The 18,749-nt window shown below is 44.6% G+C and overlaps 1 protein-coding gene and 1 long non-coding RNA gene across 3 annotated transcripts in view; one reads left to right on the top strand and one right to left on the bottom strand.

The window, feature by feature from the left end:
• Nucleotides 1-3,547, top strand: part of LOC123349546 — a 30,437-nt gene extending 26,890 nt beyond the window's left edge. Inside the window, exons 3-4 of one of the 2 annotated variants that reach the window (XR_006573573.1) lie at nt 1,426-1,495; nt 2,206-3,547. This is a non-coding gene — a long non-coding RNA (uncharacterized LOC123349546). Of the gene's footprint in view, nt 1-1,425; nt 1,496-1,878 lie in introns of both variants that reach the window. The other variant, XR_006573572.1, reaches the window with a different exon arrangement.
• Nucleotides 3,548-13,531: 9,984 nt separating this feature from the next.
• On the bottom strand, nt 13,532-18,286 carry IRX3 (iroquois homeobox 3). The gene is made up of 4 exons (XM_044987454.1): nt 17,748-18,286; nt 15,549-16,566; nt 14,583-14,649; nt 13,532-13,855 (listed from the first exon to the last, which is right to left on the bottom strand). Exons 1-4 carry the CDS (start codon nt 17,967-17,969, stop codon nt 13,801-13,803), a joined length of 1,362 nt encoding a protein of 453 aa, XP_044843389.1. The 5' UTR covers nt 17,970-18,286; the 3' UTR covers nt 13,532-13,800.
• Between the last annotated feature and the right edge of the window lie 463 nt (nt 18,287-18,749).

Genomic DNA, 18,749 nt, shown 5'->3' with positions numbered 1-18,749 from the left:
TCTAGATGAATGGTACCAAGAAGCACTTCCTTGCATGTGTGACACCTATGAAGTTTAAATATTATACAATAAAATAAGAGACAATAGGTATTTATTCAATAAATGTTTTCATACGCTATTTCCTAAAAGTTAACAAAGCTAATGCATGCCGTATGGAGCCACTTGGCATTGATTCAGTAAATAAAGGTTTGAGCCTGCATGAACTCTGGGTGAAGTTGCTCATCGCCCTCTACCACACTTAGGGCCCGTGGAGCAACCACGTATCCTAGAGAGAGTCTCAGTACCAACCCTGCATGGGCTGTCTGGGTGGCCGATGTAGGGGGAGGGCAGAAGCAGGCTCTGAGAGGGAGCAGGCTGTGCATTGATATGGATCAACTGACCCCCATAACCTAAGCCAATGACAGAGAGGAGCTGCAGTTGCTCTTCCAGGCCATAAACTGAAATAGCAACTGCAAAGAGGCTGCTTTCACTCATAGGCCAAATGGCGAGGGAGTCGATTTCATATACATTAGAGCACCTAAAGCCCTCCCATCCTGGCAAATAAGCCAGAAGGAGGATCACCACGACAAGGCTTTGGAGGAAAAAAATGGGTAAATTCTTGTCCCATACAAACTGAAATTGAAAATTACTCTAGAACAGTTTCATTTCTTTTCTAATCATTTAGAGTGTAAATATGTTCTCTTCACAGAAATCGTCTGCAAAACGGTAGTCCTACTCTTACACCAACTCACTTAATAAGTTTAATTAAATGGAAGCTTATGATAATTAAACCGAAAGCCTAAGGGCCTGTTCTGTGAGGACTTACTCCTTGCATAAGGCCAGTTTCCATGTAATTTAGACAATGCAATAGTGGAACTGTACTCTCCCATCTAATTTACCGGTATGTGAAATGTGTATTCTCCAACCCAGATTTCTATAACACTGCAAACATACTTACTCACTTAGCAGGAGTGAGAGGAAACTAATGCACAAGTACACTGGAAGATGAAACGGGAGGGATTTAAAAAAAAAATTTTCATTGTATTTTTGAGTGCACAAATTAAAGCTAAACTTTGCTTAAGGATCAAATATAGTGAAACAATTTCGCTAAATATTAGCCACTTGTAGATTCTTCTTTCATAGCCGATTTACATCTTCCAGGTACATCCTTGAACTAAGGATTGTGAGCAATATGATGGAATGCCTCAGTAGCTCTTTCACAGTATCCCAAAAGAGTAATACCAGACACGATTCTGTCCTGCACTTGTACTTTTCAAACAAAGCTCCATGACTGTAGATAACTACATTACTCTAGTTTTACACAAGTCTACCTTAATTGAAGTCAATGGCGTTTCACTAGCTTAAAACTAATGTAATGCAGTGGGAAATTCCCTATTGTACGAGTGGAGGAATAGTAGTCTGACTGCTCCTTCTTTTCCTGCACAGGTTCTGGTGATGCGGGTACCCCCTTGGGGAGGTAACGGAGATGCTCTTTGCCCTCATTCTCGCTACTCAGGTAGGCAACAGGCCCTTAATAGTTAGTGACCTCGCTGCACAGGCAGTTCCCTCATTGGAAGTCTGAAGTGTATTTTTCGCCTCTTAAAACACATAAAGACTATCAATTTTAATTCTAAGAGCATGAGCAAGGTATAGACAGCAGTGGGTATGGTGGTTTTTGTAGCAGAAGATGATAGAATTAGAAGCATCAGCATGAACAGGTTGCACTAGGAACCAAACAATTCTTGTGTACTGCTGCTTTGTTACTCACTAAATGGTTACTTGTACATTTTTTCATATGGTCAGATAATTAATACACCTATTTGAAGTCCACTCATAGAGCTAATAGGCAACATCATTTTAGGTAGCATATATCTGTTGCTAATACCTATCTTCCTGCAGCCGTAGGGAGCCACTGACTAGCTTCATACTGCTGCTTCACTTCTACCGCAGGCTGGATACACAACAAACAGCTAAAACTCAGCCCAGACAATATGGAAATATTCGTTGTGGGACACGCCATCTGGAAGAGCTCATCGCTTGATGGCTGCCCTACGTATTGGTGGGATTTAACCCAAGCAAACTGAGGTTTGCATCCCGAGGGTCATTTCTGACAGCAATCTGAACTTGGAAAGCTTTTATTTCTTTATTTATGAAAGCAATCGTCAAAAGAGGCTTTTTAAAAAAAAAAATTCTAAAGTATTCAAAATTTGTGACCTTTAATTCCAGGCACAGACCTTGTCATCGTGATCTATGTCTTTGTGGCCTCAAGGCCAGATTACCGTAATGTGCACCATTGAAAACCACCTGCAGGCTGGAGCTATTGCAGAACACAGAAGCAGGACTGCTCAAGGGGCTTCATCTGTGAGAGTTGGCAAACCCCCATGCTCTGTAAACTACATTAGCAAGTATGATTCAAGGTCTTTTACTATTATTTTTTAAAGCCTAAAACAATATGGAGCCGGAATCCCTGAAGTAGCAGTTACTGACCTGTTCTCTACTGTGGCAATTGTGAACAGTGGGGGTTGAAAATTATAATCATTTCTAAATATAATATGATCTAATGACAACAAGTGCAGGGTGTTCTCCCTCTTGGGGAAGCAGCTCAAGCCTGATCCATCATGCACTAATCATGAAAGTAGGTCTGTGACATTCTTTGATCTCAGGATCTTTGTGCACCCTGTTTGGTTTATGTTGTTTAGTGTCAGGTTATTTGAAAATATAACAACCATAGAAGACAGAAAAGAGCCCCATCAAATCATCTAGACAATTTCCCTGCCAAGGCAGGATTGTGGAAACAAGATTATTCCCCAGTGCATGCTTAGTAGTGTTGTGTCCCAACCAGACAGCGGGGCTTCCACCATTTTCCTTGGGAGCCAATTCCACACCCTACTAGCTTATGTATCCGCAGGTTTCTTGATATTTTGAGCACATTTTCCTTTCTTTTAAGTATGACCAGATCTCTACTTCAATGAAAGAGACTCCTGAACTAAAACACCAGATCTGACCTCATGAATTTTGTATTCTTCTTGAGTTTTGTATCCATGCCTACATCTAGACCTGCAGCCAATAAATGGCCCTATCTTTAGAACAAGTTAAACTAAAACACCTCATCGAACACATCTTCACTTTATAATAGGACCTAAATACCTTGAAACTCCAGGGTGTTAAAATATGGATCCAGACTTAGCAGGTGGGCCTAGCGCTCATCATATTCTATGGCGTGATGCTTCTTTTGTTTATTTTGCACCTGCACTTGGAATTATTTGGACAAAATGATTATGTATGATAATTGGGTGCCTGATTTTTCAGCCCTTAAATATGTGACTAGTCCCACTAAAATCATTGAGACTATTCAGGGGCGGATGGACTGCAGGAGTGGGCCCTTAGCATTTTTGCTAAAGCTCAGAGAAGACTTTGGGCATGAGGGACAGATGGGAGGAGGAAAAATGCCAAAGATAGTGGCTCTTCCCCATTCTACCCCCTCTAAAACTCCATTGAGCCCAGTTCGCATGAAGCTCTTTTTCAGGGGCCTTTGTGTCAGAGGATCAATGCCACAGAGGCAGCATTCCTCCTTTTTGCACCCACCATAAGAAATCTGCCATAGCAACCACTCCACAGAAACAAATGGAATGACTGAGGCCAATATTATTATTATTATTATTTTATTGCAAAGCCACTCCCAAAGCCTTTCTTGCATGCTGTCAAATGTTTGTGTATTTAGGAGGAACGTTCTACTGCAAATTTTTCAAACAGTGCACCCACAGGGACAAAATCTGTTATCTGTACCACAGGTTTAAATTTGGCTGTGGTGCTATGTTAAAAAAAAGTCACGAGGAAAAAGATATTCACCCACAATTTCAAACAATCACACTTTGTGTTCACACACATTTCCTAGCTGATATAAAGTCTGTATGTCAGACCTGGTGTAAGCAGGTGTAATTTCCATGGCAGTCAATGGGATCATACCCACTTACACCAAATCAGAATTTGGCCCATAGCATTTGTTAACTGTCCCAGAAAAATGATAATTTATCTTGCAAGAGCAGAGTAATCCAACAGCCATAAAGAAACAAACAGAATACAAGCTGAACACAGAGCTATAAAACTGAGCTTCTGGGGTAAGAACAATCCTTCTCATGTACTTTCCAACGCCAGCTCTTACCATCTGGTTTCAGACACATTTCCTTAACAGTAGTGTATCAAGTGAAGGAAAAAATATGTCTTATTAGTTCACATGCGGCACTGAGATTCTGAACTACAATGATAAATAATGTACAAAGCTGAGAAAGTATAATTCTGTTTATTCTGGGCCTCTTGTTACCAAGATGTGAGGTAAAAGGAGAAAAACACTTATCCTGCTAAATTTGTGGAGCTGACAACTATACTGGCATGGCAGGAACTAAGACAGCTGAGACAATCAGTTAGCCAAACATACTACATGCCTGCCAGTCATCTGCAGTCTTAGTTCACTAAGGCTCTTTTCATAGGAGAGATTCCATGTACCAACACATTGCAGACACAAAGCCATTTCTAGGATGTCATTCCCTTGCTGTTATTTTACGCGTCCTTCTCAAAATCTTCAAAGTCTATTTTTAACATATTTTTATTAAAACTTTTTATCACTTATTCAAAAGAATGTTTGAATCACCACTTGCAACCCCACTGGCTAATGCTTGCCGACTTGCTGAAAAAAAGGAGGCAAGGGAAACTGTGCTTTGTCGGGAGGAGAGGGGGAAAGAAAATAAAGAGAAATCGGCCTAGCTTCAAAGGGCACATTTCCATAATTGCCCTGTAACTTTGGCAAAATAAATCTGAAGGGCTGAGAAAAGCGCAATCTCTCAGATGAGTGCACTACAAAAGCCCTAGAGATTCCCCAGTCCCACTTGTTACTATTCTAATTCAGTGAGAGAATTCAGTTCCCTAACCTCAGTAACAAAAGCCATGAAATCACTGTCCTCCCATTCCACTGGCCTAGTCCTAAAGAATACCTTATCCAGCCTTTGTCTCCAGCCTACCCACTAACATTCAGTTAAAAAAAAATTAGAATAGCATTAAGAAGCAGAAGAGCTGCTAGAGGTGAAGAGAGAGAGAGAGAGCGATTCCCCCAACCTTGGTTTCGTCTTTCAAAAGATTTGCTGAAATCTGTTCTCACACAATAAATGACAAACCTATCCTTTTTGCTTCCTCTAATATAACATTAGCCACTTTTTTTTTTCTTTTAAGAATCACTGAACTAAACTTGAGTTGCTTGCCTACTAAACTTCTGGGACAAAACAATCATAGCACAATTCTTTTGTTTGTTTTGCTTAAAATCTACTTCTTCAGTAAACGCTGGCCAAATGGTTTCGTTTTTGTTCTAGGCATGAGGCCATCGTTCCAAATAAATAATAGGAAGAATAACTTAAATAAGCTTTGAGAAGAGACTGTTTCAATGTGCCTTTTTATGAGGTTGTCCGTGTTTGCTGGTACTTCAAGCCAAACCTTATAATACCGAAATGAAAAAAAAAAATGACGACGGCGTGTGAATAGTAGGCCTTTTACAGGAAAGGCCCAATCACCCATCATTTGGCTTCTCTCTGACTTTATTTTCTCAATAAGACAAGCTTTTGTGGTGATGTTCAGTATGGACAAGCAGGATAGCCTTATAAAGGGATTTAGCAGCGTACACAAAGGGCTGCGGCAGCATCAAAGCCAGCCCAGCAGCACAATAGAGATGACATTTTTACATCCCAGGGCTTGGGCGGGCATTGCCTCAATACTCTGTCCATAGAGGTGTCAGTAAACAATGAGTAAACTGGGAAAGGGGTGAAAACACAAGTCAAAATCTTTTTATTGGCGTCCCCTACACATTCATTGGGCAGTTTTAGCTCTGTATTTGAAAGCTCTTCCATTTACTTACTCTCCAGACTCTCCTATTTAACTAACTGACTGATGATGGCTCCATTTTGATATCCGAAAGAAAAGAATGGGACTTTCTTACTAGATTAAATATATTAATCCACAAGGTTTAACTGCATTTTGTTTTCAGTGAACAAAATATTATCCCTCTCGTCTTTTTCTTGGTGGGATAATGTCAGGTTAAAAAAAAAATCATATGTTACCAAAAAACAGCATCCGTACCCAGGCTGCAGATTATACCTTAAATGCTGATAAGTGAAAGCATTTTAAAATTTAATTTAGTTTTCTCCATTTATGCAGGTTACTTTTTTTGGATTGTGAAAATAGACACGTCTGTTTCACTTTTGATTCTAGCCAGTTTCACTTCCAGTTTCTCATGTATTAGCATAAGGCTGCAATGTTGTGGGTGCAGAACCTGCAGGGAAAAGTTTAAAACCAAAGGGTCACATCTTTGTTACTTTGGTCAAGAAAGCAGTCCTGTTGACTTCAGTGGGTATAACACGATAGCTGGCTTTGACCGAAAACGTCTTTCCACTGAATTTTCGTTTTCAATTTCATGAAACTATTTCTATTAATATTAGTTTATTCATTTAATTTGGTAAACAAAACCTAAATGTTGACCCTAAATTTCCTGACGGTCTCGTTCAATAATTAGAGCTCTGTGCAGATATAAAATTTGTATCTGCATCCAATCCACAATTTGCAAACATGGGCTGCAGCTACAGAGCAGAAATCCACAGATTTGCAGGGCTCTAGCTATAAAATTTGGATCTGCGTCCCTCTGCAATCCACAGACATGGCTATCCGCAGATTTGCAGGGCTCTATTAATAAATAATACCTTGTACATGTCCTCCATATGAGCACATACACACTAACCCTGCTGTCCTACAACATTTCTTAAATGCTTGTTCATATTAAATTATTGGGAAGGGGCTAATCACTTATTAATGGAAGCAAATCAGTATGAAGGAGCTTACTGTTTATATCTAATTTCATTTAAAATATATATTTTATACATATCAAATTAACTGTTTCCTATGGAGCTTGCAGTAGTATGTAGACTTATTTATGCGGATATGGATTGTGTCAATTATTATGTATTTCTGGTGTGGTACACTAATAATTATTGATGAATTCAATTCAGTGGTGGTGCTCACATATTTTCTACAGAGATGACCATATTCCTTTTTCACTGTTTTGCTTGAAAATAAATTTAGTGATAGATGTTAATATATTAGAACCATAGTTTCATGCATAGCTAGTAATTTTATTCTAGACTGGCTAGCTGGCCTACTGACATGCATTTCCACAACTGCTAAAAATAATGAGGAATCCAAGTGACACACCGTTATGGCTAGGAGTGCCATCACATCCCTTGACCTAATTGATCATGCCTATACACCTTAGCATGCTTTGCATAACCAACTTAGACAGCAGGAACATTTTCAGCCAGATTGATTGACATATTTTATTTCGAACATAAGCTTAATCATGACCAAGAATGATTCATTTATACCTCTCAAACTTTAGGAATTGACACAGAAGACAACTAAGCTGCAGGCTCCAGCGTAAGCAATGGAACAATCATAAGTAGGTTAATAAACTATATTAATATATAGGTTTTTTGCCCTCATAACTGCTGAGGCTGATGTCATAAAATGGATTAATTAAGTGGTGGCAGAGTTACTTTATTTTATACAATCTATGTCAAACTAAATTTTTGCATAGATGGTTTTAGCCTAAATCACTCCTCTACTGAACATCTGTGTGAATAATTGTATCTAGAACCTTGCAAATGTACTGTATCATACCTTTGATTTCTATAAAGCAGGTGGCCAATTTTTTTATAAAGCAGGTGGTTCACAGCAATAGCCAAACTGATTCTCAGGCTTAGAATCTTGGATATTTAAGGCATAAAACATCTTCAAATGAATATCAGAGCTTTCCATCTGACTTGCCTAAAACAACGAGAACAAAGCTCCTAATAGAATAGACTGTAATAAAAGTGCTATTTCCAATGTGTTTGTCTGTGACTGCTCTCTGCTGAGAATGTCCTGTAGCACTTTTTAACCGTATTCTCTAGTGTGTCAGCAAAGAGACTCCATCAGAGTATTTAACATTGCTGGGAGCAAAGGAATAAAGTGGAGTCACTGTTGATTATTGCTCATTAGCCACAAGGACACCCACTTAACACGTGAATAAATGAATGACACCATGTCCTAATGGAAATGGCCTCAATATACCTTTAAGCAAAATGTTGTTTAATATCTTCCATTTGCTGAATAGTAAAGAGGCCTGTTGGACATTCATAGTTAGCAAGCAGCCATTGTCGCTTTGTTCCCATTTCAGCATTTAATGAAAGATTTTGTCTTAATTATATACCACACTTTTAAATACCAGCTTCCTAAAAACCCAAATGGCAGCATATCCTCTTCCCAATCTGCAGATTCAGACTATTTTGTTTAAAGGGTTAACATCCAAGCGAATATTTAAAAGGTGCATGTTCCTCTTTATTCTGTTTTACAGTCAAACCTATGTAAAATAAGAACCTGTGATATCTTTATTGGTTTTCTTAGATAAAATGCAATCTGGGTATAAGCCTTAATTTTCTTATATCCATTTGTTAACAGGGAAGATAACGCTTTCAAAAGTACATGATTAGAGCTCACTTTGATTTGTATCTTGTTAGTGCTTCTAGGGCAGATTGTATTATTGTTTTGTTTCACTCATATTTCTCATCAGTCATAAAAAAAAAGAATTTTAAACGTGTAAATATTAGACATGAAGGTAAACTGCATAGTCTGAATTGCATTTTGAAAATTGCCATGCCTGAGCATACGTTGAAAAACATAAATCATCACAGATCAGAGATATATTAATATCCTGAAACCCTATAGAAACAGTCAAAATGAGACTGTTAGCCTGCAAATCACTGAAGCAATAACTTATTTAATTCAAGACTTATTTTTCTTTTTTAAAGTTTGCCCAATTTATCCAAATAAAAGAGCTGCAGATTAAATATTAAGGATGGTTATCATATTATCGTATTAGAGACTGTGACATTAATATTGTGATTTACATGATCAAGTACTGTGACAGAATACATTCTTTCTACTGGGATAAAATGGGGTTGAACTATCCAAGAAGTGTAAAAAGCAAAGGTTTCGTTTTTATTTTTACAGTATATTCTGATTCTAGCTAGCAGAAAAGGTGGTTTGTTTTGTTTTTAAAATAATATTTTCCTCCCCACTTTCTGTTTGTCTGCAGAATGGTTAAGTAGGCTGAGAGGAAGCAGTGCGCTGAAGCCAACTCACTGATATTTATCAGTTCAGACGAACTTTCCTCTCTTATCAAAAGTCCATGATAGGCACGTTGGCTGCAATGAATGGCAAGCATTACATGGCTTGCTTAACTCTGAGCGCTGTTTTCTAACAGGCCCAGCTAGAAGTTGGTTTGACAACTTGGAAGTATTCTCCTGCCATCTCCTTCCTGTGTCACTTCCTCCATCCTTGCCTCATGGAGGAAGGGAGTGAGTAGGAGATGATTACATCAATCAGTGTCAGGCCTGGGCACTGTGATTTATGAATATGCATAATGAGTTCTCACCTTTGAGAAGGACTAGCTAGGAAGATAATTGATTAGACAGAAGAGAGCAGCCTAGAAAGAGAGACTGAGTGAGAGAGAGAGAGAGCGGGAGGGAGGGAGGGAGGGAAAGACAGGGAGGCCTTGCTAAGAGGTCTCAAGTAGTCCCCGCTCGAGTTCCAGTAAACTGTGACAGTGAGAGACGGAGCTTCCCAAACATGTAAACAGGATTTTGAATGTCTCCCTGAAACGTGCACTGCAAAATCTTTGCTCACAAAATTAATGGGAGTCTCCTCCACCTTAGGGAGGATTGGCTAGACCTATGGACTCCTCCAGGCAGCCCACACCACCCATTCAATAGAACTCCCACTCTGAGGAGGACAACTTCTCCAGCAACTCCAGAGGAGGAAGGGGTGGGAGGAAACTGCCGCTGGCTCTCCCTCCCCTCCCCCCCAAATCTTATGTGTGATTAACCTTTTCCCAGAAGGAAGAGGAGCTGGGAAATAAAATACAGCAACTTGGGTTCCATTTACGTGAGATACAACCTCCTGCTATACCCACCACCCAAGGAGTCTGCTCATCTGTAGTAACTACACGCTAAGCTGCTGAAGTTGCACAGACACTTAGGGCTGCAGGGAGAAAACTGTTTATTTCCTGAATGATTGGTGCTGGGAGAGCACATTTTTAAAAAGAAAGAAGCTAAAATGCACAGATTACAAACTGCTAAACTTTCTGGGCCCCCTCTGCCTGCCTCTGTTTGTGCTTAAGCCTGCTCCATTTCAGTGATTATTAACACAAGCTCAGGGATTTGGGCGCACGCGCGCACACACACACACACACTGCAAGGTATATTCACTCCACTGTGAAGCAACAATAACACACGCCTGGCAGTTGGAATACCAATCATGTAATTTGGGGGGGGGGAGGGGACAAAAAACGTGCTGCTTACAAACGTCTAGAATTTAAAATGTAGTTTAGCGGCCTACTGCAACCAAATCCTATAAATAATACATTCCTATCACTATGACCTCAAAATGTCAATACTGCACACCCCTGCACATTTGCATATCTTGCACTGTCTAAACTTGAAGCATGTCAGCTATATGCTTCTGTTTGTACTTTAACTTTCATTTTAACTCTTGCCTCTTAGCACCTAGCACCCTTCTGCCCATAGGACCTGGCCCCGAAATAAGAAAGGCCGCAGCCAATTAATCACGACCTCCAAAATTCTGCCACTGCCAGGATGAGTAAAAAAAATTACAGAGGGAACGTAAGCAAGAGGCTCTGAACACAAGCTGGCATGAACTGTCCTGCTGCTTATACAGCCCAAGTTGTTAATCACAATAGTTTGTTAGATCCAATATGACGTGTCATTTTCAACATAGCCCTGCTCGACCTCATTACAGCCTTTACTTTAGCTTTTAACATTCAATAGCTGCTCACATGTAATTTTGGAAGCTAACAGGGGAAAGGAAAGGGAGGGGAAAAAAGGCCTGGGCTGGTTTTAATTTGATTGTACTGATTTCACTAAGTCTAAAGCAAAGGGGTCAGCCTCTAGAATGTGTCTGCTTTAATTTTCTTAATGAGAAAAGACAAATGCAGGAGGAAGTCCTCCCCCTCTGAAGCCCTGGCTCCTTTCAGGTTGCAGACACGATTTTCCCAGCACTCTCAAGTTGGCAGGTAGAATTGAAGTGACTCTAAGCGTTTTGACCTCTTACAGAGCTGACCAATTTTCAGCACTTTGCCAAGGAAATGAAGCTAAAAGTTGTCGACGCTGCAGCTAGCCATCAGCTTAAAATGTAATTTGCAAAGTTGTAGCTATTTTAATTAAAACCAAATTGGGGAGGATCTCAGTAGCTCCCCGCCTTTTGAGGGTGTGTTTTAGATTAGGCATAACAAACCCCTGTTTTAGGTGGGTGAACCCCACCCTTTCACTGTGCAGGGTTTGCCACACGCTCCCCAATCAAAGTAACAGGTCATTAGAAAATTCTTTGCTCTAAATTCTCCTGACTAGGGCTACAGCTCCCTTCTGCACTTGTATTCGAACCCAAATATTGTTGTTACTTTGAGAACTCAGGACCTGAGCCAAAGCCTACTGAAATCAATGAAAAAAGACGCCCCTTGACTTCAGTGAGCTGTGTTGGGTGACCACACAGCAAATGTGAAAAATCGGGACGGGGTGGGGGGTGGGGGTAATAGTCACCTATATAAGAAAAAGCGCCACAAATCGGGACTGTCCCTATAAAATTGGGATATCTGGGCACCCTACTGGCCCAGGCTCTAAAAGCTTTGCATAGTATATACAGAGAGCTATATTACTCATATGATATAAATGTATCCCATCAATAACTTATGCACATGGCGAGCCAGTAAGTTTTACCACTCCTGCAGCAGGGCAGCTTCACAACAAATTATAACGATACCAGATATTATTAATTGTCATTATTCTACTGCTGGCAGAAGACAAACCATCTTTATTTTAAATAATATCATGTAAAAGAGTAGCCAGGCCCCATCTCCAATTCCTTCACGGTCTAGGCAGCACTTAAAAAGCCATGTTGGCTCAAAACAGAAGCTCACCGAGAAATGCACAAAGAAGGAAGTCAAACCAAATCGACAAAGACCCCCCCCTCTCCTTTCCACCCCCCTGCTTTCTGTTGTTGTTTTGCTGCCATTCATTGAACTTGCAATGGAGCTGGTTTCCCACATAAGCAGTTACTCCCAGGGACAGAATGCAACGTCTGACTATGACTCTGAGGCGCTCGAAAGTTTTCTTTAAATCAAACTCTCCCTTACTCCATGATTCAACTGCCACTTGTACGGGGGGAGGGCAGCGAGAGCTAACACCGAGTAATACGGTCCGGGGGGGGGGTCATAGGTCACAGTTGAGCTGCTCCCAGATAGCCATTGCTCACCAAGTGAAAGGTCTCCAGACTCACGCCTCCCCACCCCCTTCTACTTCCCCCCAGGGGATTTTTAAATCACCCTCCCCTCCCCAGGCTATAGCTGTAACTTACATGGCCATTGGTTTTGGAAGCCAAAGCAGCTCTGACTCTTAAACAAACAGCGTTCAAAGAAAAACGGTGAAAGCAAGACAAAAGCAGGCAGGAAAAGAAACTATTTTTAAAAGCGAAAAATGTTGCCCGTTGGTGTTCGGGTGGGAAGAGGGCGAGGGAATTGTATAGGTGTGATTTTTTTTTCCCCAAGGGTGCCTGCAGGAGCGAAAGGGTGTTTTCCCCCTGCAGAGGGCGCTCCGGTTCCAGATTTCACCAAATTCCCTGGGCTCGTTACCACGAGGACACCCCTTCCCCCTATCACTTTCTGGGCAAGGCCTTTATAAATAGAAAAGGCAGCAGACTAAATAGAATAGAAGCGTGTAAAATAGCGAGCCAGCCTTCCCCAGAACCTCAGAGCCCAGCACCACGTCCACGCCGGAGCTCTGGCCAGCCTCGGCTCTTGAGTCCTTTAGCTTTCGCCTTGGCAAGCCCCGCACCCCCAATCTCTGCACAGGCTGCACCCCGGGAAAGGCTGGCCTGCCCGCCGAGCTTGGCCAGGCGTGAGCCGGGGGCGAGCACAAAGGGCTTTTTTCCTTTTCTTTTCTTTTCTTTTCTTCCAAATAACTGAAGGGGGGGGGGTCCTGTTTCTATAGGGGTTTCCCGGCAGCTCTGGCTCCTAAAGCTCGCCCACGATTAAAACGCTACCCCCAAAAGGCCGTGGTGCGAGCCCCAGGCATGGAACTTCAGCGTCTCCCCTAGCAGAGACCCGAGAAAGAACCAACCTCGCCGCAACCCTGTCTTGCCTCGGCCGCGTTCCCCGACCATTTCCCCTCCGCGCCCTTTAGCCTGTGTTTTCCGAGTCGATCCTCTACCCCCAAACTCCTGGCGCCTCCCAGAGACGTTTTGAGCAGACAGGACATATAGACTCGGCAGAAACTGGCCTATTTTAAATTCTCCAAGCCACCTTTTCGGGCTTAAAAAACAGAGGGGGTGGGTGGCGGAAGAGAATGTAGTCAAAGTGGCAACAGTTTATTTATTAGCCAAAATATATACTTTCTTGTACAATTTGGTTCACACATATGTACATTTTTACTGTATATACAAAAAAAATCGAGACACCTAATTCTGACTGGACTTCCAAAAAAACCTCACGAACTCAGCTAATCCAGATGATAGTACAGAAGCGGTTTCTTTTCTTTCTTTCTCTCTCCTTTTTTTTTTTAATTTTTTTTTTTAATTTTAATATACGGACATGCTTACAAGTTGTAACTATACAGAGTTTTTTGTTGTTGTTTTTGTTTTTTTTTACACAATCGTTACAATATTAATAATAATAAAAATTAACTATGATGATGACAACGCTGATAGAACCATAGCTGCGTCAAGTTGGTTCTGGGGCCTGGAAAAAGAAATGACACAGAAGAAATATTTAATAGGGTTTCTATTCCGGCTTAGCTGGCACAGTTGATTTTTAACTTGAGAGAGCATTTTGTTGTTTTTAAATAAAAAAAAATATTTAAAGATCAATATTAAAAATGTCTATAAACTTTATACCCATTTTAATTAGCTGTGATGTCGGATGGGCCCAATCCGTTTTTTTTTCCCGGCCAAAGTGTCATTGACTTGAGTGGGAGTTATTCCTGAATGAGGCTAGGCAGGATCAGGCTGACGTTTCTTGTATCCCACCCCCCCTTACAGTATCTTTTGCTACTGTTCCCTGAATTCCCCCTGAATTCACTGAATTCTCCCTTTGTTTTTATCCAGGCCTGATTTGTACCTGCACTATTTAAGGGATAAGGACTATGGTAACTATTCCTGCTGCCTTGCCTATTTATTTTAAACACAAACAAAAACAGTAAGCCCACAAATCAAGAAGTGCCTGATGCAACTTTGCAAGGAATCGTTTGCAAAGTCGAGAATACTAAATTGCAAAGTCAACAATACTTATATATTTAAAATGATCATCATACCCCCACAAACCGCTCCGGGGAAGAAAAAGCTGCTTCCTTATGACTAGTTACTGTAAAGGGAACTAACGTAGCAGAGAAAATGATCTATTTACAACTTTCTCTCTCTGTGTATATATATATATATATCCATAGGAGACTGAGGAAGTAATCTCTTACCGCCTCTGAACTGGCTGGAAAGCTGTCTTTATTAACTTTTTCTCTACTTCCAAGGCACTAGATCGATCTAAAAACAGAAAAAAAAATGTTCCTTTTTAAACTCCCTCTTTTCCCCCCGTCCCCGAATGAAGCCGCAGGGGATAACATTGTTGCTTAGGGGGGAGGATTGGTCGACTGTAGAAGTGACTGTAAAATACTGGAGCAAGTCTCAGGGCCAGTCTCCCCCATAAAAGAGTTCCAGCGATGACCATTTTAGCAGCAACAACAACAAAAATCTCCGTTGGTGGCAAGTTATTCTTTTTAGGAACTAAATAGCGTCGCCGTGTTACTTTAAAAAGGAACTAGCACCGCGTATTTATTCTCTTCCACGCGAAACACGGTAAGTGACTGTATTGCGACTGACCACTATACAATTCAGCCTTGCAGGTCTCTGCATAGCACCACAATTAATGCTAACTTAAAAGGAGACATGTTCCAAAATATAAACAAACACGAGCAACAACATCCAGAACTAGTCCTGAAATATAACTGGCCCCGCTAGCCAAGCTAGAAGAATGTTACCATTAAAAACAAAGAAGAGGTTATATATTAACCAATTACCATTTTTCTATGCAGTCCCCCACCCGCCCCTTTCTTGGGCTGCTAGTAATTTGGAAGAGTTGGGATTTTAAGCATTGGGGTCGTTCCATTTTTTAAAAACTGTTTCTGGGTTGATGGGTCCCCCAGGCCTCTAGGTAGCTGCTCCGAGATGAGTCAAAGGGATCAAAATCTGTAACCGCTTCAGCCCCAAAGGGAAGCGCTGATTGTCTGGGGGAGGAGGGGATCCAGCCGGCAAGGGACAGCGGCAGGAGGGGAGTTGCTCTGCCCGCAGGGTGGGGTGGGCCTCTCGAGCTCTGTCCCTCCACCTCTCCCCAGACTCTGCCCCCCACCCCAGCCCCCGGATCCAGGAGACCCCTTAGCCATCACCTGTTCCAGCGGACTCCGTGCTCTGAGCCTGGTCGGCGGGTCTGGGGAAGGCAGCGATGGCCGCAGCGCCGGAGGCTGCGCCGGGAGTGGCCCCGAGTCCCAGCAGGTGGGGAGTGCTCAGTAAGGTGAGCGGGTGCGGGTGGTGGTGGTGGGCCGAGAAAGCCCGGCTGGTCCAGTTGGGGAACTTGCCCAGCGGACAGGAGGAGACGAGTCTGTGGGGCGGAGCCAGCGGCAGGCTCTGGGGGGCCGCCGCCGGGGGGGAGCAGCCGCTGCCGCCCCCGGGGGACTTGCGGGGGTTGTCCGGGCTGGTGGCCGTCTCCGCCAGGGACCAGATCTTGGGCTTCTGCCCGGCGCCGGCTAAGCTGCCCTCCGTCGGGGGCGAGGCCGGGGCGGGCGGGGAGAGGCGGTGCTGCTGGGGGGGCAGCTTGAGGGGCTCCAGCCCCCCGGCGGGCGGGTGGGGGCGCCCCGCTTCCATGGCCTGGAGGAAGCGCTCCTCCGAGCCGGGCAAGTCCTCGAAGCCCTCGGAGCCTTCCGAGTCCGTCTTGGAGTCGGAGTGCAGCAGGTCGGGGTCCTCCTCCAGCTCGTCCTTGTGGCTCTCCATGTGCTCCGTGTCGATGTTCTCCAGGTCGATCTCCTCCTCGTCCTCCCGCTTGTCCTCTTCCCCCTCGTGGTCGCTCCCGTACGAGTTCCCCTCCTCGTCCGTCCGGCTGCGGGGCGCCCAGGTCATTTTGTTCTCCTTCTTGAGCCGCCGGCGGGCGTTGGCGAACCAGGTGGAGACCTGGGTGAGGGTCATTTTGGTGATGATGGCCAGCATGATCTTCTCGCCCTTGGTGGGGTAGGGGTTCTTGCGGTGCTCGTTCAGCCAGGCCTTGAGGGTGCTGGTGCTCTCCCGGGTGGCGTTCTTGGGCCGGGACGGGTCCCCGAACTGGTACTGCCCATAGGGGTAGAAAGCGGGGTGGTGGTGCGGGAAGGCCGGGTGCTGCACGCCGGGGCTCTCCTTCAGCTCGTACTGGGCACCCTAGAGCCGGCGGGGAGAAGGAGAGAGAAAGGTTTCAGGGCGGGGGGGCTGAATTGGGCTCTGGCTGGATTTCCCCTCCCCGAGGTGTCCCGGGCCACTGGGCAGGCGTGTGGGGAGCCCCCGCCAGGGCTTGCGGGGCGCCTGATGGAGTGAAAGGGGCCCGGAGCGGGCAGGTCTCTCCCTGGCTGTACAGGCAGCGCGCAGAGCCGCCTAGGCGGCCCCGCTGGCGGGGTGCAGCCCCCCGCCGAGCGGGACACCCCGACCTGCCTTTGCAGCCCCACTTTGCAACTTTGCAACCGCTTTTATAAAAATGGGCGCGCGGGCAGGCGCGCATACACACACACCGACACACACACACACACACACCCTCTGTAACAACAACGCAGCCAGCCAGCGGCCAGTGCAGCGGCCCCCGTAGCGTGACGTGCTGTTTATAAAACACTTCTAAAGCCTTTCGGAGACCCCTACGAGCACAAGCAGAAACTGTCAATCAAAATCTCTCCCGGCAGAAATTCAACCAGGCCCCTCTCTCGGTGCGTGGATCTGTCTCTGTTCCCAGCCGTTCACACCGCCGGCAGATCGCCACCCCTAGCAAACCTGCCTGGGCGCAGCGAGAAACAACAAGCCCCCACTTTGGTTTGTTTACAGTTCATAACCCTGCCCCCCCCACCCGTACCTGCCTCACTTTTAACGGGTCACCAAAAAATAAAAATAGATCATTGTTCTTCTCCTTAATCATTAAAATCCTGCCAACGTGCAAACGTGTCCTTAACTCGGTATTGCTTGTCCCGGCTTCACACAAACAGAAAGCAATGTAAAAATAAAAACTAAAAACAACCACCAAAAAAACCCTTCCTTACCCCCACTCTCCTCCCCCCCCCGCCGCCCCCCATCGAAAGAATTAGATCCAGGTGAAGATGGTCGCTTGGTTATAAAACAATCGGGGGCTTGCTTAGGCGACAGCAAGGCAGGCAAGTCGGACTTCCTTGGAGAGATTCGCGCCGGTTCTCCACTCCTCCTAGTGCCAATCGCTCCTCCGCAAAGGCCAAAGCCGGATCGTTCCGAAAGCACCAACAAGCCCCCTCAAGGCAGAGGGCGAGCCAGGGGCACGGGGGGTGGAGGATGCGGGCGGAGGTTGGCCGGGGATGGGGTGGGGGGTGGGGGGTCTGCGCGGCTCTTACCAGCTGCGGGAAGATGGGGAGCTCGGCGGTGTAGGGCAGGAAAGCACCATATCCTTGAGCCGCCGCGGCGGCGGCGTAAGGCGCTCCGTACATGGAGGATAAAACATTGGAGAGCGTCCCGGACGGGGTGAGCTCTGTCCCGCTTCGAGCGCCGCCGCTCCCCTGGCGCTCAGAGGGGTAAATCGGCCTGATATACTGGTAGCCCAGCTGGGGGAAAGACATGGTGGGCAGAGGGGGCAGGGGAGGGGGGGAAAGGAGGAGGAGGGGGGGAGAGAAAAAGGGAGAGAAAGGAGAGAAAGTAGAAGGGCTGGTAGGAGAGGAGGGAGCTGGCTCGCTCGCCCTTGCTGGCTGTCTGCACTTTTCAGTGCCTCCCGCAAACTCTTGCAGACATGGGTGGGGAGGGGAGGGGGAGAGCGGGGTGCTGGAGAGGCCGTGAGCTTCCTCCTCTCGCTCTCCGGCCGCTGCTGTACACGGTCCGATCGCTTCTTTCTTCTCTCACTTTTCCTATTGATCTGAGTGGACTCAGGTCAGGTCCTAACAGATTGCCGGAGATTATTGGGACTCTGGGCTCTGATTGACATTTCTAGTCTCTCGCAAGCCCCTCCTATTTCTTTTAAGTCTCTCTCTCTCTCTCCCTCGCCTGCCCAGAGCTCTCTCCCTGGGTTTGTCACTAGCTTTTTTTTTTTTTTCTCTTTCCTCCCCTTCTCTAAATCTGTTTACTGACGTCGCGATCTTTTATTTGAGTTGCTTTCAAATCTCGTTTTAGCACTCGCCAATCAGTTCTGTGTTTTACCGAGGTTTAAATCCTGCCCTACGGTTTTATAATTTATATATGTGTTAGACAGTATAGAGAGAGAGACACACACAATTATTTTCCCATAGCCCCCTTGTTCCCCCTCTCCCCCGAAATAAAAGAAATAGGAAGCTGGGGCTGGCAACTGTTGGAAAATTGCACGCCGGAAAGAGAACAAAAAGTTATGTGACGTATTTAAATAAAGCCTC

The sequence above is a fragment of the Mauremys mutica genome, chromosome 14 (genome assembly GCF_020497125.1).
Source record: "Mauremys mutica isolate MM-2020 ecotype Southern chromosome 14, ASM2049712v1, whole genome shotgun sequence".
Lineage (NCBI taxonomy): Eukaryota > Metazoa > Chordata > Testudines > Geoemydidae > Mauremys > Mauremys mutica.
This window is presented reverse-complemented; position numbering and strand designations above follow the sequence as displayed.

Excerpts from the sequence above, each read along its gene's own strand:
- IRX3 (XM_044987454.1), bottom strand. The coding sequence starts at position 17,969 with ATGTCTTTCCCCCAGCTGGGCTACCAGTATATCAGGCCGATTTACCCC. Across the intron at positions 16,567-17,747 it reads TCCCCATCTTCCCGCAGCTG|GGTGCCCAGTACGAGCTGAA; the intron begins GTAAGAGCCGCG and ends CGCCGGCTCTAG. Across the intron at positions 13,856-14,582 it reads TTCCAGCCAGTTCAGAGGCG|GCCCCAGAACCAACTTGACG; the intron begins GTAAGAGATTAC and ends TTCTTTTTCCAG.